General features: G+C 49.5%; 1 protein-coding gene and 1 long non-coding RNA gene across 4 annotated transcripts in view; one reads left to right on the plus strand and one right to left on the minus strand.

Moving 5' to 3' along the window:
* LOC142070926 (uncharacterized) overlaps positions 1–24,653 on the minus strand; it is a 158,424-nt gene that overhangs the window by 126,755 nt on the left and 7,016 nt on the right. For 2 of the 3 annotated variants that reach the window (XR_012666855.1, XR_012666854.1), the window contains exon 2: positions 8,495–8,550. The exons of the other annotated variant lie outside the window; for it this stretch is intronic. This is a non-coding gene — a long non-coding RNA (uncharacterized LOC142070926). The remainder of the gene's footprint in view (positions 1–8,494; positions 8,551–24,653) is intronic. 3 annotated transcript variants of the gene reach the window in all.
* ARC (activity regulated cytoskeleton associated protein) lies at positions 12,816–19,379 on the plus strand. The gene is made up of 3 exons (XM_048841799.2): positions 12,816–16,271; positions 16,925–17,084; positions 17,516–19,379. Exon 1 carries the CDS (start codon positions 13,359–13,361, stop codon positions 14,574–14,576), a length of 1,218 nt encoding a protein of 405 aa, XP_048697756.1. The 5' UTR covers positions 12,816–13,358; the 3' UTR covers positions 14,577–16,271; positions 16,925–17,084; positions 17,516–19,379.

Below are 24,653 nucleotides of genomic sequence, written 5' to 3' on the forward strand. Positions count from 1 at the left end.
GACAGAACAAGGAGTAATGGTCTCAAGTTGCAGTGGGGGAGATTTAGGTTGGATATTAGGAAAAACTTTTTCACGACGAGGGTGGTGAAACACTGGAATGCTTTACCTAGGGAGGTGGTGGAATCTCCTTCCCTGGAAGTTTTTAAGGGCAGGCTTGACAAAGCCCTGGCTGGGATGATTTAGTCGGGGATCGGTCCTGCTTTGAGCAGGGGGTTGGACTAGATGACCTCCTGAGGTCCCTTCCAACCCTGATATTCTATGATTCTATGAGGCCAGATTCACCTCTCATTTACACCACTATAAGGCCAGGAGTAACTTCAAGGAAGTCAATGGAATTACACTGGTGTAAAACCAGGCTAAGAAAGCTCAGAATCAGGCCCCCTGACCACAGGAAGTAACCTTCCCCTTCCTCTCCATCAGCCATGGCATGGGTTCTCCAGAGCACCATGAACCAGCTACTCACCTGCTAGCCTCGGCAAACAGAAGGTGGCTGCATGCATTTAATCAAGCTGAGACTCCCACTGGCTAGAACAGTTTAGTGGATGAAAGCACTGATCACAGAAGTAAGCAATCACGCTGTGGGTTAAACAAGAACTAAAAAGCAGTGAGAGGCAGCAGAAAGCAAAACAGGGAAAATAAACAAACCTCAGCTCATGCCATGGGCTAGCCTGTGTTTCAGTGGCTATTGCTGAGAGGGCAGCTGGCTGGGTCTTGACACCGGTTGGAATGAATCCTGGTGGGGTGGAATGAGTGTTTAGCCAACACAAGAAGCTTGGTAAATTAATGCAGCCCACTTAATTAGTGGAGTGGGTAGCTCCCTACCCTGGGCCTTAGGGCTGCTTCTAGTCTTAGCTCTTGGGCCAGTGCCTCCATTTCTCCTTCTGTAAAATGGGGCCAGAAATAATACTGACCTCCTGGTGAAGTGTTTTGAGATCAGCTGAGCAAGAGCTGGGTGTTGTTATTATTATTACCCTGGGAAGCTCCTATTTCCCCTTGTCCACCTTTTCACTGAACCTGGCCCTCCTGGCAAAGAGGGATGCACAGCAAAATGAAAAGGCCAGAGGTGTAAATCAGAGACAAGAACCAGTGGCCGGATTGTCAGCCGGCATAGGGCTGAGGGTCAGACCATGAGTTTTCTAATATGCTACAGGACACTGACTGAGGCTTCACATTTAAGCCTGACTTGAGAGAATGTATGTGAAAGAGCAAATTGACCCCCGTCTCTCACAGTTCAAAGGCAAGCTCTATTGGTAGGTGTGTTTTGGTGATTTCAGTTACTGGGATTTCAGTCCTGTCAACCCCAAGTGTTCAAAAGTCAGATCCCCAAATTCATGAGAGTACCTTAAAAATCAGAAAGGTTGGGCTATTTTTATTTGCCGTCTGTTCTTTTTTAACTTTAGCGTTTCCCCTTTCCAGCTTTTCTCCCCAGACACGAAGGGCCAGAGTCTTACTTTTTTTTTTTAACATAAGCTGAGATTCTCATGTAATAACATGACTCCAGGTGCTGGTGCTTTAAGAAAAAACATTGACTATCACAAGACTGGTGAAGTCTGGCAACACTGAGATTTCCAACAATGTTCAGGAGATCTTTTCTAGTAACCAAGGAGCTTCCAAAGCCAAAGTCAAGCAACCCCACACTGCTGGATGAATAGGATTCGGATATTATCCAGACCACTTATGGACTGCAGCTGTGCACTGTGCACATTGCAGGTGGCTTTAAAGTTTGCCTGTGCATGACCCTGATCCTGCTGTAGCTCTCTGCAGGCCAGTGCCCCTAAGTAGCCATGCCAGGTTGCAGCAGCCACACGGGGCTTTAAAAGACTATCAAGGATCAGGATAGCGTAGTGTCCCAGCCAAGTCCTCTCTCCTGGACCCTGCAGGCAGCAGGGGTGATGCATGGCAGGAGATCCCCTGTGTCACCAGAGGATCTCATACCCGGGAGCAGCCTTCCCCGGGCTAGCTAGTGCGGTGGTTAAGCCAGCTCCAGGGCCAGGTCATGCTGGCGATGTGGACGGAGCTCCTCTCATGGGGTTCTCCCAGACTTTTTCCACGGAGACAGGTGCTGGTGGCGGTTAAACCCCTGCCCCAGCATAGAATCATAGAATCATAGAATATCAGGGTTGGAAGGGACCACAGGAGGTCATCTAGTCCAACCCCCTGCTCAAAGCAGGATCGATCCCCGACTAAATCATCCCAGCCAGGGCTTTGTCAAGCCTGCCCTTAAAAACTTCCAGGGAAGGAGATTCCACCACCTCCCTAGGTAAAGCATTCCAGTGTTTCACCACCCTCGTCGTGAAAAAGTTTTTCCTAATATCCAACCTAAATCTCCCCCACTGCAACTTGAGACCATTACTCCTTGTTCTGTCCTCTTCTACCACTGAGAACAGTCTAGAGCCATCCTCTTTGGAACCCCCTTTCAGGTAGTTGAAAGCAGCTATCAAATCCCCCCTCATTCTTCTCTTCCGCAGACTAAACAATCCCAGTTCCCTCAGCCTCTCCTCATAAGTCATGTGTTCCAGTCCCCTAATCATTTTTGTTGCCCTCTGCTGGACACTTTCCAATTTTTCCACATCCTTCTTGTAGAGTGGGGCCCAAAACTGGACACAGTACTCCAGATGAGGCCTCACCAATGTCGAATAGAGCGGAACGATCACGTCCCTCGATCTGCTGGCAATGCCCCTACTTATACATCCCAAAATGCCATTGGCCTTTTTGGCAACAAGGGCACACTGTTGACTCATATCCAGCTTCTCATCCACTGTAACCCCTCGGTCCTTTTCTGCAGAACTGCTGCCTAGCCATTCGGTGCCTAATCTGTAGCGGTGCATGGGATTCTTCCGTCCTAAGTGCAGGACTCCGCACTTGTCCTTGTTGAACCTCATCAGATTTCTTTTGGCCCAATCCTCCAATTTGTCTAGGTCACTGTGTATCCTATCCCTACCCTCCAGTGTATCTACCTCTCCTCCCAGTTTAGTGTCATCTGCAAACTTGCTGAGGGTGCAATCCACACCATCCTCCAGATCATTTATAAAGATATTGAACAAAACCAGCCCCAGGACCAACCCTTGGGGCACTCCACTTCATACCGGCTGCCAACTAGACATGGAGCCATTGATCACTACCCGTTGAGCCCGACAATCTAGCCAGCTTTCTATCCACCTTATAGTCCATTCATCCAGCCCATACTTCTTTAACTTGCTGGCAAGAATACTGTGGGAGATCGTGTCAAAAGCTTTGCTAAAGTCAAGGAACAACACATCCACTGGTTTCCCCTCATCCACAGAGCCAGTTATCTCGTCATAGAAGGCAATTAGATTAGTCAGGCATGACTTGCCCTTGGTGAATCCATGCTGACTGTTCTTGCTCACTTTCCTCTCCTCTAAGTGCTTCAGAATTGATTCCTTGAGGACCTGCTCCATGATTTTTCCAGGGACTGAGGTGAGGCTGAATGGCCTATAGTTCCCCGGATCCTTCTTCTTCCCTTTTTTAAAGATGGGCACTACATTAGCCCTTTTCCAGTCATCTGGGACCTCTCCCAATCACCATGAGTTTTCAAAGATAATGGCCAATGGCTCTGCAATCACCTCCGCTAACTCCTTTAGCACTCTTGGATGCAACCCATCCAGCCCCATGGACTTGTGCATGTCCAGCTTTTCTAAATAGTCCCAAACCACGTCTTTCTCTACCAAGGGCTGGTCACCTCCTCCCCATGCTGTGCTGCCCAGTGCAGTAGTCTGGGAGCTGACCTTGTTCGTGAAGACAGAGGCAAAAAAAGCATTGAGTACATTAGCTTTTTCCACATCCTCTGTCACAAGGTTGCCTCCCTCATTCAGTAAGGGGCCCACACTTTCCTTGATTTTCTTCTTGTTGTTAACATACCTGAAAAACCCTTCTTGTTACTCTTAACATCTCTTGCTCGCTGCAACTCCAGGTGTGATTTGTCCTTCCTGATTTCACTCCTGCAAGCCTGAGCAATATTTTTATACTCATCCCTGGTCATTTGTCCAATCTTCCACTTCTTGTAAGCTTCTTTTTTGTATTTAAGAGCATCAAGGATTTCACTGTTAAGCCAAGCTGGTCGCCTGCCATATTTACTATTCTTTCTACACAACGGGATGGTTTGTCCCTGTAACCTCAATAAGGATTCTTTAAAATACAGCCAGCTCTTCTGGACTCCTTTCCCCGTCCTGCCCATCAGTTTCCTGAGGGAGTCACAGTCTGTTTTTCTGAAGTCCAGGGTCTGTATTTCTTCCTTGTGTCAGGATCCTGAACTCAACCATCTCATGGTCACTGCCTCCCAGGTTCCCATCCACTTTTGCTTCCCCTACTAATTCTTCCCAGTTTGTGAGCAGCAGGTCAAGAAGAGCTTTGCCCCTAGTTGGTTCCTCCAGCACTTGCACTAGGAACTTGTCCCCTACATTTTCCAAAAACTTCCTGGATTGCCTGTGCACTGCTGTATTGCTCTCCCAGCAGATATCAGGGTGATTGAAGTCTCCCATGAGAACCAGGGCCTGCGATCTAGTAACTTCTGCAAGTTGCCGGAAGAAAGCCTTGTCCACCTCATCCCCCTGATCTGGTGGTCTATAGCAGACTCCCACCACGACATTACCCTTGTTGCTCACACTTCTAAACTTAATCCAGAGACTCAGGTTTTTCTGCAGTTTCATACTTGAGCTCTGAGCAGTCATACTGCTCCCTTACATACAGTGGAACTCCCCCACCTTTTCTGCCCTTCCTGTCCTTCCTGAACAGCTTATATCCATCCATGACAATACTCCAGTCATGTGAGTTATCCCACCAAGTCTCTGTTATTCCAATCACATCATAATTCCTTGACTGTGCCAGGACTTCCAGTTCTCCCTGCTTGTTTCCCAGGCTTCGTGCATTGTCCCATCCTCCCCACCATGGAACGAGCAAGGGGTTGATCCTCAGACCCTGCAGCTCTCGGATGATATCTCTCTGTGCCCTTCCATGATTCTGGGCCCACCTGCCAGGATGTCCACTCCTTACCCATGCTGCCGAGGCATCTCCTGCCTTCTGTAAAGAGGATTCCCTAGTACCGGGGGATTCAGCTGATGTATCAACAAGTCAGGGGTGACAATACCAAGGCCTCAGCCCACTCCAGCCCCACAAGAGACCCCCAGACCCACTAGGGTCTCCTACAGGTGCTGGGACAGTGGGAATGTTGCCAACACCACCCCTTCCACATAGGAATGCCGTGATCCCAGTACAGGCATCAGGGACACAGCGTGGGCTGTTTATTTCTCTGTTCTAACAAGAAAGTGCCACTTTCCATTAGCCCTCAAGAACCTGGCTGATTATCATGTCCCTGGATGACTTTGATGCAAAGCTGGTTCAGGCTCAGGTTAGCAACACTGCACAGTAGCAACCGATGAGAACTCTGCAGACACAGTCAGTGTAATCTCACCCATTGATGGAAACCAGGCCCTGGGGTGGCTGGAGATCAAACCAGAATGCCTCCTCCCCATCATTTTAAAATTTACTGCTGAAGAGGCATTAAAACATACATAATTCAGAAACATTGGATAGAGAATTCAATGCTAAAAGGAAGAGGAGCACACACTTAAAAAATAACCCAATGGGGGCCGGATTCCACGCCCCGCTACATCCATGCCAATCTAAAGTCACTCGATTGACTTGACCAGCAGTAGTCCAGATTTTCACCAATGTAAACAAGATCCAAATGTGGCTTGGTTATTTTTCTAGCAACAGACGTACCCTCTCAGCTAATCAGTTCCATACATGACAAGTATACCAGGCCAATTTAGCTACGTCCCTATTATTGCATTAATCCCATCAGTGTCAGAACAGCCAAGTACACCGTTCAGATTGGAAAGGCAAAAAGCACAGCAGTAATAATAAAGAGAATGAGTTTGTTTACTTGATTAAGCCTCCGCTGGTTTGATGCTGCAGGGAGACAATCGCTTGTTAATATTTTCCCCGCCCACCAAGGAAACAAAACCAAAAGGCATTGCATTAGAAAATAAAGGCCGCTCTGATTTTTTTTTTTCTTTTTTTTAATGCCGGAAAAGGTTTATCTGTCTCCAAAAAGAAGTGCTTGTTGGGGAAAACAAAGTGGGAAGAACTCGCAGGCTTCCCTGCTCCCAACTATTAGCAATAATAATTATAATTAATACCAATAAAGCACTCACCCTCTGATGTCCCCCACTTGCGAGCCCCCCACTGCCACAGAATGAGGGGGTTTCAACAAAGAAGTACAGTGGGCACCCACGCTTTGAGGAGGCAAGAACAGTGCAGGCGCTGATGTGAATTGTGTTGTGATTGGTATGTTGTGCGTTCTGAGTGGCGGTTTGAATGGAATGCAGTGTTCCCAGTCTGGAGACGGATGACTAGAGTACTCCGAATGTATTATTATTGTCATTATTTTTTTTTACACATCTCTAGCTCTCCTTCTGACCGCCCTTCCCGCAGACGTTGCTTCCAGAAAAACAACCAACTGGCCAACAACCAACTGGCCACAGGCAGAGCTGAGAGGGTTTGTGCACTGTTTCCTTAAATCTATAGCAGGAAGGCTGGGGGGTTGAGGCTGGGGAAGCCTCTAATCTAGGCTGCCCTTTTCAGTGAAGGAGGGAGAAAGGCTGGGCAGCTTATGGATAACGCTGTGGGTTTGTCAGCTCAAGCTATAACCCAGTGTTGCCCCTAAAACAGCACCCGTTCATGCACAAAAATCTCTCGCTTGAGTTAAGTGGTGCTTTAAATTCCAGCTCTCTGGCCCATCCAGGCAGTGGGAAGGGGGAAGATTGGGTGTGGCTGACACTCCAGCCAGTAATGCAGTGGGGATGCTGTGACAGGTTCAATCACAGAAACCCCCTTGGGATTGTCACCTGATGTGCTGAGACTACCTCTGGGCCCATTTTCTCTGCCACTTTGGGCCTCCAGTACCCTGCCTTGTTGGGCCTCCAGAACGCCAGTCTGCTCCAACACAGACCCGGGGTCTGAACCATGCGTGCCAAAGCTGCAGAATTAACTGAAAACAGCTCAAGTGCTCCTGTCTCCAGCACCCAGACACCCAATGGGGTCCAAACACCAAATGAATCCATTTTACTCTGTATAAAGCTTATACAGGGTCAGCTCATGAATTGTCTGCCCTCTATAACACTGATAGACAGATATGCACAGCTGTTTGCTCCTGTAGGTATTAATTACCTACTCTGGGTTAATTAATAAGCAAAAGTGATGTTATTAAGTATAAAAAGTAGGATTTAAGTGGTTCCAAGTAATAACAGACAGAACAAAGTAAGTTACCAAGCAAATTAATAAAAAACACGCAAGTCTAAGCCCAATACATTAGGAAACAGAGTACAGATAAAATCTCACCCTCAGAGATGTTCCAATAAGCTTCTTTCACAGACGGGACTCCTTCCTAGTCTGGGCCCAATCCTTTCCCCTGGTACAGTTCTTGTCATCTCCAGCTCAGATGGTAACTAGGGAATTTCTCATGACTGGCACCTCCTTTGTTCTGTTCCACCCCCTTTGGCACAAGGCAGGAATCTTTTGTTTCTCTGGGTTCCCACCCCTCCTTCTAAATGGAAAAGCACCGGGTTTAAGATGGATTCCAGTACCAGGAGACATGGTCACATGTCCGGGGAGATCCAAAACCTTCATTCTTCCTGGTCTGACTCACAGGAAGGCTTGCAAGTAAACAGAGCCATTTACAACCAATTGTTCTAGTTGATGGGAGCCATCAAGATTACAAACCACCATTAATGGCCCACACTTTGCATAATTACAATAGGACCTCAGAGTTATATTCCATCTTTCTATTTTCATATACAAGAATGATACATTTATACAAAATGGATGACCACACTCAGTAGATTATAAACTTTGTAATTATACCTTACAAGAGACCTTTTGCATGAAGCATATTCCAGTTACATTATATTCACACTCATTAGCATATTTTCATAAAATCATATAGAGTGCAACATCACAGATGCAGCTACAGCTGGAGTTAGCATAAGTCACCAACTACTAATCTAGTCCCGCTGGGCACCTTCAGTGTTTTGCAAGGCTAAGCGTAGAGGAGTTGCTCAAGATGGCTGTTGCAGTGAAGACAAGCCCATTGTTTTCTTTATTACAGTAAAGTTCCTTGTTCAGTATTAGAAGAAAACAACTGCCTTGTGACTTTACTGGAGTCTTGGGGTGTGGCCAAGTGGTAAATAATGAAGAGGACAGGTCACTGAGCAATCTGAATCACTTGTTAAGCAGGGTACAAGCAAATAATATGTATTATAATATGGCTAATGTATACATCTGAGAACAAAGAATGTAGGCCATGCTTACAGGATGGGGGACGGGGGAAACAGCGACTCGGAAAAAGCTTTCGGGGTTTTGGTAGATAATTAGCTGAACATGAGTGCCCAGTGTGATGCTGTGGCCAAAAGGGCTAATGCCATCCTGGGCTGCATAAAAAGGGGAATCTCGAGTAGGAGCAGAGAAGTTATTTTACCTCTGAATTTGCCACTGGTGCAACTGCTTCTGGAATCCTGTGCCCAGTTTGGGTAGCTGCAATTGAAAAAGGATGTTGATAAATTGGAGAGGTTCAGAGAAGAGCCACAAGAATGACTAAAGGATTAGAAAACCTGCCTTATTGTGATAGACTCAAAAGGTTAAGGGGTGACTTGATCACAGTCTATACGCCTCCACGGGGAACAAATATTTGATAACGGGCTGTTCAGTCTATCAGAGGAAGGTCTAACACTATCCAATGGCTGGAAGTTGAAGCAGGCCAAATTCAGACTGGAGATAAGGCAGAAACTTTTAGCAGCATATGTAATTAACCACTGGAACAATTTACCAAAGGTCGTGGTGGATTCTCCATTACTGACAATTTTTAAATCAAGCCTGGCTGTTTTTCTAAGCAGTATGCACTAGGAATTGATTTGGGGCAGTTCTCTGCAGTGTGCTATACAGGAGGTCAGACTAGATGATCAGAAAGGTCCTGCTGGCCTTGAAATCTACGAATCACAGGCTAGCATCATGAATAATTCCCCAGGGTTGTGGGCCGGTTTGCACAGCCCATGCAGAAGTTCACGCTGTCACGCCTTTGCGGCTCTGGAACCTGAGCTAGCCAGATTAGAGCTAGCTCCAGGTGTCAGCTCAAGCTGTAATCCCACCATGTGATTGCAGTGGAGTTGACCAGAAGCTGCTGTGGTGGGGGCCAGTTCTGCTCCAGACTAGTTCACGTTGCGAGTCTTCACAGTAAGGCTCTAGGCAGGGCAGATACTGCAAATGAAGCACCTTCTGCCTGTTCTCAGCTGTGCACCTCACTATGCAGCCGACATGCTTTCCTTTAGCACCTTGATTTGAGCTGCTCTCCTGCATCTGTCTTGTAGATGGGTAAACTGAGGCAGGGAGGACATTTCTCCCCAGGGTCACGTAGCGTTAGGAGTGCAGCTGGGATTCAAACCAGGAGGGCCAAGCCCATGTTATTTCCATTGGCCATGCAGCCTCCCCTTATGGCAAATACAGGACCCACACAAACTCGTTGGGGTAGGCATTTGTCCTTTTGGTTGACAACTGCCTCTGATACCCCAGGGGAAATATCTCTCTAGGGCCAGCGTGTGACATGAAAGCACAGGGGGCTGCAGGCAGCATCTCTGCACATCCCTAGCACATGCAGGGAGCTGTCTCACCCCACTGCAGGTGGCCAGGGGAGCTCTTCCCCACAGCTTGCCTCTTGCCCCTCCTGTAGAGGCCGGTGCACAGGGGGGTTGCTGTGCTCTGGGGACCCCAGGGTTCTGGGGGGAGCCCACACTCTTAAAGGTTCAGGCTCAAACTCAGCCCTGATGGGACTCCACTAGAGAATGATGAGCTGCACCGGGGATCAGTCCAGCCCATTGTTCTTTTGATGGTCTGTCTGGGTTTTAGGCGCTCTTTCTCCCATTGCACTCATTCTGGTGTCAGTCTAGTTAGCCCTTTTCCCCTCTTCTGATGTTTTGTGCCTGATTCTGATCTCACACAGGGTTAGCTCCAGGGATCTCAGGGGAATAAACCCCATTTTACCCCAGTGTCAGTGAGATATGAATCATGTTCTTTCTATTTAGCTTTCTTTCCCTACCTCTCTCACTCCCTCCTTTTCTTTCTTTCTTTCTTTCTTTCTTTCTTTCTTTCTATTTCTGCTCTCCTCCCCTCTCTCAGCAGTATGGGAGCTGGCCGCTCACTTCCTGCCCTGGTTTTCTTTTCTCCCTTTGCCCAGTGTCTCCTCTGCTTGCTAGCACTGGCTCAGCTCCACAGATGGCAGGGAGATTGAGAGCCTCTCACCTCCCCTCCTGTTCTGCTCTCCAGCTTGTCATCCTCTCCCCCGCTCGTGCCCCCCATCCGATCAATCTGGGCACGAGGGCACCGTGTGTCTAGCTCAGTGCTCTGCACCATGATGGCAAGCGATAAACAGTGGCAATCATAATAATTAGCATCAGAGTCTCCTTTTCCTGTGACCCTCCTGGCCCCGCTCTTCCTGTTTGTCCCTCTCCATGGTTCCAGCAACCCTCTGTCTGGGTCTGTCTCTCCCACTGTCCCCATTCCGCCGTGTCTCTCAGTGCCAGTTCTCTTTCTCTCTCTCTTTGCTTCTGGTTCCCCTCCTTCCTTCCTTGCTGCCAACTCACCTTCCTTTAATTAGCAATACAAGGAAAACAGTTGTCATGGTATTTTCCACCAGCCAGACATTCCCCAGGAAGCCCAGTAGGAACCCCACACAACCCCCAGAAATGGGAGGGAACCAGTGCATTGCAGAAAGCAGAGCTGGAATCAGTCAAACTGGATCCAAAGCACCAAACGGTGCCATGCAGACCCAGCCTAATCTCCCGGCGACTTGGACTTTGGGCGCGGGGTTTGTGTGTGGAGTGAGACACGAGTTGTTATTTACATTGTGGGCTGAATTCATTGCTGGTGTCACTCCAGTGTTCGGTGGGATACAGTCGGGATGGAGCTAGCTCTGTGTGTGTGTGTGAGCACGTGCGCGCGGTGGAAGATGGGGGAGAAATGTTGCACAGTGGCAGGTGTCCAGTTAGGTGTGCAAAGTGTGTCCTCTGTTGCTGCAGTTGTGCAAGCAGTTCCCCAATTCACGTGCACAACCGTGGTGACTGGGCACGCAAAGCAAGACACCTGAAAACTGGGTTCATAATCCAATTCACTCACTTAACTCACTACATTGGATGTGGGCTGGATAAAACACCTAAGACTGTCCTCTAGGGAATGACCCAGTGCTGCCCATGCGGGATTGTTCTTTTTCTTCTCTAATTTCTATGACTCCATGAAATCCCTGAGACTAGCCGCTTATCAGCCAGGGAGGTTTAAGGCAGGATCCCTGGGATATCGGTCCCATGGCCAGAGGGGCCTAGAAGGCAGCTGGTGAGTCTAGCAGTGGGATACCTGCTACTATGGGACCAAGGGAGGAGGAGAAGCACCCTAGGTCCATGGCATGTTACATCATAACATGCCAGGAGAGGAGGGTGCACCAGGCACCCGCTGAGAGTTGTGTGGCTTGACCTCGGCCACTATGGCTTTGTCTACACATTGCCACCACAGCTCCTGTGAGAGCACCAGAGGCCACCAGCCTTTGAACCACTGTATCAGCTGGCTCTCCTCTGAGCAGGGGGTCGTTAAAACGCTGGCAACTGCTGACATCCTGTCCACGCTCAGGCTCCCGCACTCCCTGCCAGAATCAGAGCTGAACCAGCACTATTGACGGTAGGAGACGCTTGGCAAATAGCCTGGTGCGGACACTGCCTTGGCATGGCTGGCATGCTGCCCAGAGTGTAAGGGGGAGACATCCACTGGGGACCAGTATGAGCCACCTTATTACATAACACTGAGAACCCTCTGAGTAAGCGACTGAGGACAGCTCCTTCCTCCTTGGGACGAGAAGACACACGCACCCACCCCACCACTCCTCTATCCGTATGACGGCTTTCCGGAAGGGAACTCTCTCTGGAAGGGAATCCTTTATCCATTGGTTATATAAGGCCCCGATCTCCTTTTATGGTTGTCTTTCCTGCCTTGCCAAGAACAAATGCAGCTTCAGCTATGTCTGTGGGCTGGCAGAGCAATTAAAGCATCTGATTCAAGCTTAGTAAGGAACGCACTTTGGATGGGCGGATTTAATTTGGTGGAAAACCTAGATGAGATTTCCCCCCTCCTCTCCCTCCTTCCCTCCCTCCCTCCCTCCATCACAACCATCCCTAAGATAGCAGTTGGCCTGGTGTCATTAAATGACTGGTACAACTTCCACCTCCCAGAGCTTTAGAAATTCTGGAGTGTTTTCATTTGAATCCGAGTGACTCTGTCCACTCCGCTCCTTCCCCTTTCTCCTTTCTGCTGAATTATCACAATTTCCAACAATTGCCTGTGTGTATGCAGGGGGTGTGCGTGGGACTGTGGGCGGCTGGCTTGGTGTGACACACTGAATTCATATGCGTTTCCCCCCCTCTGTGAGCGCCGCTGGGGGAAGCATGCTAATGATGACCTGGCTGAGTAAATAGTTGAGCGATGAATAAGTGCTTTCTGGGAGTTGAAAGGCAGAAGGTGGGATTACTCATCCATCCATCCAACTGTCTCCAGAACCTTTCAAGTGCTTCTCAGCGCTGAGGCTGGGGGTGTGCGCGAGGGGGCGGGAAGCAAAGGGAGTGCTGCCAAGATTTGGGTTGCCACAGCCACCGGGCCCGCTCTCCTCCAATGAGCGCGGAGCTGCGAGTGGAGGAAGAGGCAGGGAGCCACCCACATGGGGAGCTGTGCGAGGTATAAGTACAAGGGAATGCCTGAGACAGGAGCAATTCCGACCGGGAAGCAATAGAGCTCTGTGTCGCTTTCGCCCGGCGCTCGAAGTTAGCAGCAGTTTGGAAGGCAAAGGAGAAATCGCTAGGATATTAGCCAGCAGCTTCTAGCTGTGTGTGTGTTTCGGCAGAGGGAACTCTCGGCTGATCAAGATCCCGCACTCCGGAAGAGGACAGCAGACACGGCGCACGGTGGGAGATCCCAGGCCGGGACGCCCTCTCTTTCCCAGGCGCTCGCTGCCTGACAACGTCGCCCTAGGCACGTGGGACCAGCATGCTGGGAACGGCCTGAACGGATTTGCCACCGACTCCATCTGGCTGCAAAGGGGACTGGACAGCTCTCCTTGGGGTGATATCTGACTCGGTTGTGTTTGTGTGAGACGTACTTGGGGAGGCAAGAAGGGGTGGTGTGTGCCTTTCGGGAGAGGATTTAAAAGCAGGGCGGGAGTGTCACTAAATTAAAAGCCCGGGGTAACCACTAGGGCTTTACCTCTAGCTCTGTTGCATTGCTACTTGGTTTAGCCTGCTCACGCCACAGGAACCATGCAGCTGGATAGCATCACCAATGGGAGCGTCCACACCTTCCAGGGGCACCGCGGAGTAGCCAATAAGCCCAACGTGATCCTGCAGATAGGGAAGTGCAGGACTGAGATGCTGGAGCACGTCAGGAGGACCCACCGGCACCTCCTCACGGAGGTGTCCAAGCAGGTGGAGAGGGAGCTGAAAGGCTTGCAGAAATCAGTGGGGAAGCTAGAGAATAACCTGGAGGACCATGTCCCATCCACGGACAACCAGAGGTGGAAAAAGTCCATCAAGGCCTGCCTGGCCAGATGCCAGGAGACCATTGCCCACCTGGAGAGGTGGGTTAAAAGGGAGATGAATGTCTGGAGGGAGGTGTTCTTCCGCCTGGAGAAATGGGCAGACCGGTTGGAGTCTATGGGGGGTAAATATGGCCCCACGGACCATGCCAGGCAGACTGTCTCCGTCGGGGTGGGAGGCCCGGAGGGCAGGAGCAATGATGGGGAGATTTATGATTACGCCCTTGACATGAGCCAGATGTACGCACTGACTCCCTCTCCCGGGGAGATAACTAGCATGCCCCAGCCCCATGATTCCTACCAGTGGATCACCGCCCCGGAGGACGCTCCGGCCTCCCCGGTGGAGACCCAGATCTTTGAGGACCCCCGGGAGTTCTTGAGCCACTTGGAGGAATATCTGAAGCAGGTGGGAGGGACTGAGGAATACTGGCTTTCTCAGATCCAAAACCACATGAACGGCCCAGCTAAAAAGTGGTGGGAGTATAAGCAGGACTCGGTCAAGAACTGGGTGGAGTTCAAGAAGGAGTTCCTGCAGTACAGCGAGGGCACTTTGACCAGGGACGCCATCAAACGGGAGCTGGATCTACCCCAGAAGCAGGGGGAACCCCTGGATGAGTTCCTCTGGCGTAAGAGAGACCTGTATCAGACACTCTACACTGATGCAGAGGAGGAGGAGATTATCCAGTATGTGGTAGGCACCCTCCGGCCCAAATTCAAGCGCTTCCTGAGTCACCCCTTGCCCAAGACCTTGGAGCAGTTGATCCAGAGGGGGAAGGAAGTCCTAAGTGACTTCGACCAGTCAGAAGAGCCGACCCCCCAGAGAACCCCAGAGCATCAGCCAGGGGACTCAGCTGATAGCTTGACACCTTCAACCACAGCTAGTCCCATTGCCAGTGATGAGACGCAACCCGAGCCCCCTAGCCCACCAACTACAGTGATATGAGCTAGTATAACTATGGGATTGGCCTGTATTATACAAAGGTGTGGAGGGGGCTGATTTAGGAAGCTTCTCCTTAGCGAGAGGTTCTGGCTGTGACCAGTCATGGCTGGACTCAGTCCAGTGGCCCTCGGCAGAGGAATGAACTTTGTTTACGGATGGGCCACGTGAGAACGTAGCTGCCTGCCTCACCCGAGTCATGTGACAGGGATGGTGCGAGTCTGAGGATACTATTTTAACCACTGTGGGGTGGACAGTTTTATGATACTCCTGGAGTAGCTAGACTGTTCCCCTCTGCAGAGGCAGCCACCCTATGCTGGCGCCTTTCAAGGACTTCAAACAGGTGCAGCTATTGACCAAGAGTTCCCACCTACCCACCAGTCTCGTATCCTCTGGAGAGGGGTCCCCTTCCTCAGTGGAACATCCTTGTTTTGACACTTGCCTGTCTCTGTCATACTGACGGGACTTTGTCCACCCCAAGAAGAAGCCACTGGCTTCTGCTTCCTTCGCAACCTCCCACCAAAGCTTCAGGGCAGAAACTTTTTTAAAGTTCATAATGGTTTCGAAGTGAGCCTAGAACTTGCAAATGGCAACTTTAAGGGGTTTGATTAATTTTACCACCTGACATTGTATCTCACCCGGCACTTGCTCTCATTTTTCCTCCCAGGGGTTCTCTCCCTTTCTCAGCTCCTTCTCTCCCCGTGGGTGACCCATGCCAACAGGCCGTTGCAGCAACAAGGGAAATTTCATCCCATGTCCGCTGCTACCATGGAGAGGGAAGCCCAAACTTGCTTCCCACCATCCCTCCAGGTGGCAATTCAGCACGTGCTGTTTCACCACTAAACTGGGTGCAACTAAACCTTTGTTCCTTGCTGCATTAGTCTTCTCTAGCTAAGATTTAGGACCAGGCAGATGAATGGGGATAAGCCAGAGATCTTTCTACTTTGGGGTTGTGAGATGGGGCAATCAGACAAGGCACCAACGTTGTACAGGGGTAAATTCCTATTCTTTTTTTTAAATCAAACAAATACACCCTGAACTCAGAGCAAATATCCCCCAAGCAGCAAAGCAAGGCCCCTCCATTGGAGATGCCAGTACAATAGGACATCAGAAGTCCATTTCTGTGGAACTTTGCCACAGGAAATCAGAAACAAAGTTAAGAGGTGCTACATGTGTTGGGTCCCAGACCCTGCTTGCAAAGAAGACTCCTTGATGGCAGATCTACAGACACATTGCTTTTGGAAGGTCTGATGTCCTAGGTATGAGGAGTCTGATGGATGAACTTTGTCTAAAACCGATGGACTTTCTAAACCAGCCCCTTCGTTCTGCAAGCTGGTACTAGATGGAGCTGAAATTGGGCTCTGTGCTACTTTTTCACGTTAAATATCAAAAACCAGAACTGGCTGCACTTTGACTAAAGCATGAAGATGGGACTTTGAGACAGGACGTTTGGACCTTCTTGATCTTCAGGCCTGTGTAACGTACTGAGGAAGGCTTTACTGGGGGTGTGCTAACAACAGTGCCCCACACCACTGACGGTTGCACTTCAGCAACTGCATAGCATCCATCACCTAACAGGCAGCATCAGCACGTGAGAGGAAGAGAGAAACTACAAGTAGTAGCTGGAATTTCCCTGGGACTCCGCAGCTGCCCCGGTGGCTCTGAAAGCCTTTGGGTGTGACTCCTTCCCAGAGGCTGAAGGTAAGACAACTTCCCCACTCTGCAATTAGCAAGTGTTAAGGCAGGTGTCATAGGAGCTAACTCAGCCCAGGGGTGCGTGGGTCCCACAGCAATGAAGCCAGGGGTGTTGCGCCAAGACTGACCTCGGCCCCTAAACTTAGGTGCGCCGCTGAAGCGTGTAACGCCAGAGAGAGGGATGGCGATCGCATAGCATGGCCCAAGCAGGTACAATAACTCAGAGTAATGGGAGCGGATCGAGCAAAGGGAAATGAAATGCATTGAACTGTGGGATAATGTCCCGAGGGGAGGGGTGGGACATTTAAAACAGGGATGATGACTCCTCCTGCTAGCTAAGCAACCTACCAGCTCCCTCTTTAGCACAGCTGAATAAGCGACTGCCTCTAGACTAAGAGGTTCCAAGTTCAAGTCCTGGGGATAGTAACCTATACAGCATGAGTTGAGTCTCAGGACCGGGGACTTTGCCCATGTCTGGGTCAGAGAGCAAGCGTTCTTTCCTTGCTGCTGAGACATCTTTGCTTGGCTGTGACTGAATGTCAGTGCAGAAGGGGGATCTTTACACTAGCAAGCTGAGATCTGTGGGAATGGATGACAGAGTGTCAATGCAAAGTAGTATCTGTCACTGTGGCTCACGTGTATTATCTACTCTGTTACAGTGACTCACTCAGACCCTCCTCTGAAGAATTCACTTCACACTGCTCCTAGCACAGAAGAAAAGATGCTTAAATTCCAAGGGTTCAGCAAGGGGGAGCGGATGTCCGAAGTCAAAGCCACCGTGTGCCTCATCTGCAGTCCTGAGGGAAACACCCAGACCAGGTAATTAGTGCTCAGCCAGACCTTTCCGAACCTCCTAAAGGGTCTGATGCCAAGTGCTGAAGGGTGCTCGATGCCATTGCATGCACCACCCAGAGGAGTTTATTCCTGAGAGGGGGAGTGGGCATCACAGCCTTGTCTTCTGCTTATGACATTCAGGCCACCAAGCAGCCATCAGGGTCTGACCCAGGCCACCTGGGGTATGTCTACACAGCAAAGAAAACCCCACGGCTGGCCCGGGCTAGTCTACTGGAGCTGCGGGGCTGCGTAGACGTCCAGGCTGGGGTTGGAGCCCGAGTTCTGGGACCCTCCCAGTCCGCAGGGTCCCAGAGCCCAGGCTCCACCCTGGTGTCCTAGCCCTGAAAGTATTCCCTCCCTCCAGCCCCTGCTCCATCCTGCACCCTCCACTTAATCCTGTTTGGTGTTGCTTTTAGGGATTGCTGCTACTGTTGCTGAGCTTCTTTCTGTACGGCCGAGAGCCGCTGTTTCCATTGGGAAGAACGGGAGACCTCAGCACTCCCAGAAGAGCCTTCTGCCAGAGAAAGAGGTGATGGGATGAAAGAGTGGCTTGAAAGACATGGCGATGAAGCGTCAAAGAGGGAGCTACAGCTGCTGAGCAGAAAAAACTACAGGGATGGCGCTGGTCAAAGCTGGGCCACGCTCAGTAGACCAAGCTCTGTATAGACGGAAAGGCAAAAGTAGGCATGAAGAAACAAGCTGGTCCTTGGACTTTGGGGACAGCAGGAATGCTGGAGTTGTGCTATAACTGCACAATACTCGCTGCTGATTTAGGCGTAACTGAACCCAGGGAATTGGAGGCTGATGGGGCCTGGAGGAAAGAATCGATCCTTGGTTGTGAACTGAAATCCTGCTCTGATTCAATTTGCCGAAAGCGACAGATCCAAGCGGGCCGCGAACCCTCCTGGCTGTTAATGTTTTAACTCATTTGACCTAAGTGTGGGTAGTTTCGTTTCATGCAGGTAGCCATGGTCAAACCTCAGTAGCTTTGGAGGTTCAGAAAAGCATCCTGGAAGCCAGATGCTTGTCTGAACAACGTGAGTCTGCACAGCTGGGCCGGCCAACTCACAAGAACAGACCCTCTTGTGAGATAATAGACACTTCCTGCTTCTGGATGGGCCAGAATTACCGCAAGAAGTGGGTTTCTTGTGCTACTTTGGTGCTTTTCTTTCCGGCCAGAACCAGGAAGTGTAATGGGGTGTGAAAAACAATCATGCTAGTGAAATTGACCCAACTTTTTTGAACATCAAGAAAGTTTTGGTTCATGTGTCGGGTGAAGGGTCGGGTCGGTTCTTATTTCTTCCAAATCCACCCGTTCCGTGTGTCTGTGCGTGTGTGTGTGTATATGTGCGCTGAGCAACCAAATCAATCCCAATAACCAAATTCTGCAGCATTTTGTTACATTTGACTGAACTGATGATATCTGATGCATACTCCAATGATCAGTCAGCAAAAATGCCCGGCGACCAGATTATGTGGATGCCACAGGAAGCTGGCAGCTAGGTAGACCACAAGGGTAAAAATCCTTTCTGTTTTGCAGTGTTCAGTGCCAAGGCTTTTTCAGGGACCCTCAATATCCACTGCCATTGTCTTTGGGCATTTTCTTTTCCTGAACATTTATTCTCACTTTGTTAAATAAATGAAGCTAACCAAGCCATGGCACCTTTTGGCCCTGGGAGTTTTTTCACCTGACCTTTTGGAGTATGCAGAACTGGATCTCTGGTACTGGTTTTATTTCACTGGTTGCTCCTAGCAGATTGGAGCTTTACTTGTAGAACCCTGGTTTATATAACCAGCTCTTCTTGAAAGGACTGATAGTATTTCTGTCCCAGGGCAGACTGACATGCGTGAGTTGGTGTGTGTTGTGTCTGTTGAACCGAAACAGCATTCAACTACTGTATCATTTTGTCAGGCAATTTTACATTTAACTCTGACAAAGCTGCTACATAGGTTTATTTTTACTATAGATCTTATTAATTCATACGGTATTGTATAAAAGGTGACTGTTTGGTGTCATTACAGGTCACTGTATTCACTACATTGGGTTAGAAGCCAAAGGTCTTTGCACGGTGAAATAACTTGACCTAATTCTGACTGTATCTGCTTGTTTATTCCTCATGTGTCACCCTGGCATTACTGACTCCCCCAAAGGGTGTCAGTCGCTGGAATCTGTCAAAAGAACACCACCACCTTCTGTTTGCCATTGTAGCAAAGTCTGTTCTTAGAAAAGAGCCTTTTGTAGATTTATTTAATAAAACGCTGAAACATCTGCTTACACTATTCCGCTTCTTGCTCTCCATTCTTTAACCTACCTCGTTCCCTGCAGAGCGAGGTACACGCTAGCCTGAGAAAAGCTGAATTTTCCCACCCAGAAGAAATTATTTAACCCCCTACAATCCTACTGTCGTGTCTGCAGGAACAAAATGCTATTTTAAAGTACATATTTCCCCTTAACCCTGCGGATCCTGCATCCATCCTGGATGCAGCAGGCAATCTAATTATCAAAAGGGGGGGTCCCAGATCTTTGTTTTGTGCTCTGCATGGATATGAGGTGCAGGACAAAGATGGCTTTAAGTCACTATTAGAGGGTGGCCTGGCCCTTTAAGAGGCAACAGCTCCAGTCCATCTGGGCCTCATTAACAGTCTCTCTATAAAGAGCTGGAGGAAGAGGGGTGCAGGAGTGTGAAGATGCAGAGAGCTGAAAGCTCTGGCAGGCTGCAGGGAGAAGAAGGTGGCAGAAGAGTCTTGGACTTCAGGGGCCAAATGACTCCAGCCTGGCAGGGCCTGCCAAAAGCAAGGGAAGTCTCAGTGGGAAGGTCTGGATTGGCTCCGGGGAAAAGTGGTCTTGGATCCTCTCTGGGGAGAAGCCCCAGGACTGAGTGTTGTGAATTTTATACAACTAAATTAGACCCCAAAGAGGGATGTTTTTAAGGACTCTGGATTGGTGGAGTTAATTGAAGGGGTGCTGGGAGAAAGGGAAACTGAGGCAGAATGCTGCAGAGCCATCTAGGGTGGGGAGGCATTTGTCTGGTTACAGTCACCTTTGTCCTCTCCCAATTCTGGGGCCAATCAGAGGCAAGTTATGGCTGCCTCCAAGCTGCTCTAACTACATGCAACTGCCCAAAGGGGATCAGCAGCTCAGAATAGCCAGAGCCCAGTAGCACGCAAGCCATGCCCATCTTTCCCAAGTGCCCTATGTTGGGAGCAGCGAGGAGGAGAAGGGGAGAGCCATTATGGTGGCCCTTTCCAGCTGGGAAATCTCTCTACACCACGGATATTTTCCATTGACTGGGTCCAGGGCAGTGTAAAGGGACCATACCATGGAAGAGAATCTAGCCCAGTAGGTGAAGTGAACTTAGGGCTGTTGAAATGTGCTGGACTGACCGAGCTGGAGATCGCTCTTTCTCCATAGCACGGCACAAGATTCTGCACTGCTCTTGCACTTCAAACCTGACTTGGAGGGATCTCTTTTCAGGGTGAGGGTTAGTTCAGCCTCCATTCCTATGGGCCAGTCTACACTGGCTGCTGCAGCAGTGCTTTAATGAGGCTTGTGCAGTCACGGCAGAGTGCTGGGAGAGCTCTCCCGGCGCCCTAAAAAACCACCTCCACGAGGGGCGTAGCTCCCACCGCCGGGACCTGCGCTGTCTACACCGGCGCTTGACAGCGCTGAAACTTGCTGAGCTCAGGGAGGAGTTTTTTCACACCCCTCCGCAAGAAAGCTGCAGCACTGTAAAGTGCCATTGTAGACAAGCCCTTCTGGGTGTGGCTCTGTGTCCCACCAAGTGGCACCGAGAGAGAGAGAAAATGAGTCTGTGCTACAGCTTTAACTAACAGGCAGCTGGCTTTTCGCTCATGCCAGAGAGGCCCATGCACTAAGCTCCCGAGGTCCCCGGTTCAATTCTACCTACCAACAACCAGGGTCTGTCTGTCGGTCTTACACCTACTCAGTAACCATCTCATCCAGTAAAGGGGGACAAAGCTACGCTAGCAGAGGTTAAAATAAAATATTTTTAAAAAATCTATTCCCCGTAAAGTTCAACAATAAACAATAGCCGGGAGCACAGAGGGCTTTATAGATTAGCAAGGTTTTCAATTTTGTGTCAGTCCCATCTGAATTTTAATCCAACCACAGCCAAATCATTGTTGTTTACCTATTTTCTGCTGGGGCAGCCCACAGGTCCCTGGGGAGCCACGGGGCTTAAACCTCCAATTAACAAAGAAATGCCTTATTACAGCTCCAAGCTCAGTCATTAGGGAGTCCCCAGGGATGTTCACAAGCTGCGACTGGATTGAGTCCAATCGACATGGAACCAACCTGAAACCCTTGACCAAACTAGGACAGGACCCTTCCTGAAGTTTCTTGGGGCCTGATCTGCTTTGGATTGGAGTCAATGGGAGTCTTTCAGCTGACTGCAATGGTGCTGTGGATCAGGCCTGTAGGGAGCGGAAAACAACCATTGTTTCCTGTTTGTTTCAAGCCTGCTTTTCATCCCCTGGTTTTGACTGGCCAGGACACCATAAAGAACGCAGTGGGTGGGACCTTTCCAATCTGGGCCTTCCTATTCGAATATTTTTGGATGGCATTTTTTAAAATCTCTGGGTTGTTGGGTTTTTTGTTGTTGTTAGTTTGTTTTGTTTGTTTTTTAAACGAAGAAATTGGAATGGTCAATCTTGTCAATCATATTGACTGACTGTTGTCAAAATCAGGCATTGGTGCGCGTAGAAGGGGACTGCTCCCCGGAGCCATTATGCTGCGGTATGGCAAGGGGTAACTAGGAAGGCACCAAACCCTACATTACTGACACAACAGGCTACAACAGCTCCACTCATCATGCCACTATGATGCTGCAATAACTACTGCCGTACTAGCCTGCTCGCTGCTCTGGTCACTGGAGATGATATTGTTCCATGTCCATTCCAGCAGATGCCACAGGCAGGCATCCAGTGTGTACGCTGCATACTCTGACAAAGCAAAATTTCGTGGCCCCGGTAGGGGTAGAACTCAGATTCTCCTTTGTTGAAAACAGGCTTCCTACCATCTGAGCTAAAAGAGAATCTCCTTCAGGGCTTAGCAGTAGAGGGCTGCTGACATGTAGTTGAACAGTTCTAATTCCACTCAGTAGACAGCGGTGGAGTGAGGCTACCAGTTTAAACACCATGCCAATGTTAAAATCATGGCCTTAACTCTGACCCTGCCCTGCATTGTGATACCAGCCCAAATTCAGCAGGGAATCTAGAGGCAGTCTATGTTGGTGTGACTTCTATTCTCTTCAACCTGTAAGTCACTGTGACAGGGTATACCAGCCTTTTTCTGCCCCCCGACATCCCACCCTGAAGGGAGAGTGTCACCTGGAAAAGAGGGGCTGTGAGTTTAGACCACTGAGCACGGCCTAGAGAAGTCACTCAGGGTCTGGTACTGTCAGAACCAACAAGGCTTGGTCCTCCAGTGACTAGAAGGGCTGGCAGGAAGCAGTAGCCAATCAGGGTCCACCAGATGAGATAAGAGGCCTCACCTGCCCCTCCATAGGGAGAGTGCTGGGTGACACTAGGGCAGGAGAGGAGTTCTCAGGTGCTAACCCAGAACACCCAGTCCTTGGACAGGGCCTCACAACATGACTGGGCCTTCAGTTGAAACATGCAACAAACTCTCTATTTTTATAGTAAAGCTTGAATGCTCAGGTGGCTGGTTTTGTGTTGGCTTTCAATTAATGGTTAGTTTAGAGAGGAGAGGCGTGAGAGGAGAGGGGTAAGGCGAGAGGCACGATACAAAATAACAACAGGGAGAGGGGTGGGTGATTTCGTCCCTCTCCACTCAGCTTCCTGGTTCCCGCAGCACCTGCTGTTTTCAGCACTCTGTCAGCTCCATGCCACCCTGGAGCGGTACCTTCCCCAGGGCGGCGGCAGCCCCCACCAGTGACACCCTCCTATCTGGCACACGCGCCCTGCATGACAGCAGCCCCGTTATCCACTGCCCACCACAATCCCAGCCAGCTCCCCCGTCCACCTGGTAGCACCCAGCAGCCACCAGCCGCACCTCCACCCCACATGATCCAGCGCTCTCAATTCCCACACCCCCTTCCCAGCAGCACCAAGCGCCTCCATCCTTGCTCCCCATCCACGTGGCAGCTTCCTCCCAACACCGAGCATCCCACCACCACCTGTCGCCCCTCACGGCTGCACACCATCTACAAAGCACTGCCCCAACAGTATCATTTGAAATTACTTTATTCTCGATGGATAAAATATTCAAATTAAAAAAAAATTGAAGCTGCAAAGGATGATGGGCTTGGAGGGTCACAAATCACTGCGAGCCGGTTTGTGTGGGGATGAAGATTGAGGCCCTCCCTCCCTCTAGATGACCCATTAGGACATTTCCATCTCTAACAGCTGCTGTAAGATCATTGTGATGGGGCTTAGTCCCCATGACTTGTAAGGCAAGTCAGGTCCAGTCATTGGGATGGGCTGTGGCCAAGAAGCAGAGCTGCAGGAGCAGGGTTAGCTCCTGTGGTGGGGCCCTAGCCTGGAGCAGCGCCCTGAGGACCAGGGAATGAGGCAGAAGCCCAGTAGGGTGTAAGGTCAGTTTATGTGCTACTTAGACGCCCAGCAGGGAGAAGCCAGGGGGAGGGAGATGTCAGTTCTCTGGCCGGGGGAAGAATTGAAGTTGAGCCCAAGAGAGGCAAAGGATAATCTTTTTATTACTGACCTCGGCACAAAAAGTGGGAGTGTGCTAATAAAGTCTGCGGATGATACAAAGCTGGGAGGTATTGCCATTTTAGAGAAGGACCCGGAAATCATACAGGAGGATCTGGATGACCTTGTAAATTGGAGTAATAGTAATAGGATGAAATTTAATAGCGAGAAGTGTAAGGTCATGCATTTTAGGGATTAATAACAAGAATTTTAGTTATAAGCTGGGGACACATCAATTAGAAGTAACGGAGGAGGAGAAGGACCTTGGAGTATTGGTTGATCATAGGATGACTATGAGCCACCAATGTGATATGACCATGAAAAAAGCTAATGCGGTCTTGCGATGCATCAGGCGAGGTATTTCCAGTAGAGATAAGGAGGTTTTAGTACCGTTATAATAGGCACTGGTGAGACCTCACCTGGAATACTGTGTGCAGTTCTGGTCTCCCATGTTTAAAAAGGACGAATTCAAACTGGAACAGGTACAGAGAAGGGCTACTAGGATGATCCGAGGAATGGAAAACCTGTCTTATGAAGGGAGACTCAAGGAGCTTGGCTTGTTTAGCCTAACCAAAAGAAGGTTGAGGGGAGATATGATTGCTCTCTATAAATATATCAGAGGGATAAATACCGGAGAGGGAGAGGAATTATTGAAGCTCAGTACCAGTGTGGACACAAGAACAAATGGATATAAACTGGTCATTGGGAAGTTTAAACTTGAAATTAGACGAAGGTTTCTAACCATCAGAGGAGTGAAGTTTTGGAATAGCCTTCCAACGGAAGCAGTGGGGGCAAAAGACCTATCTGGCTTTAAGATTAAACTCGATAAGTTTATGGAGGAGATGGTATGATGGGATAACATGA

Source organism: Caretta caretta, chromosome 2 (assembly GCF_965140235.1).
Source record: "Caretta caretta isolate rCarCar2 chromosome 2, rCarCar1.hap1, whole genome shotgun sequence".
Lineage (NCBI taxonomy): Eukaryota > Metazoa > Chordata > Testudines > Cheloniidae > Caretta > Caretta caretta.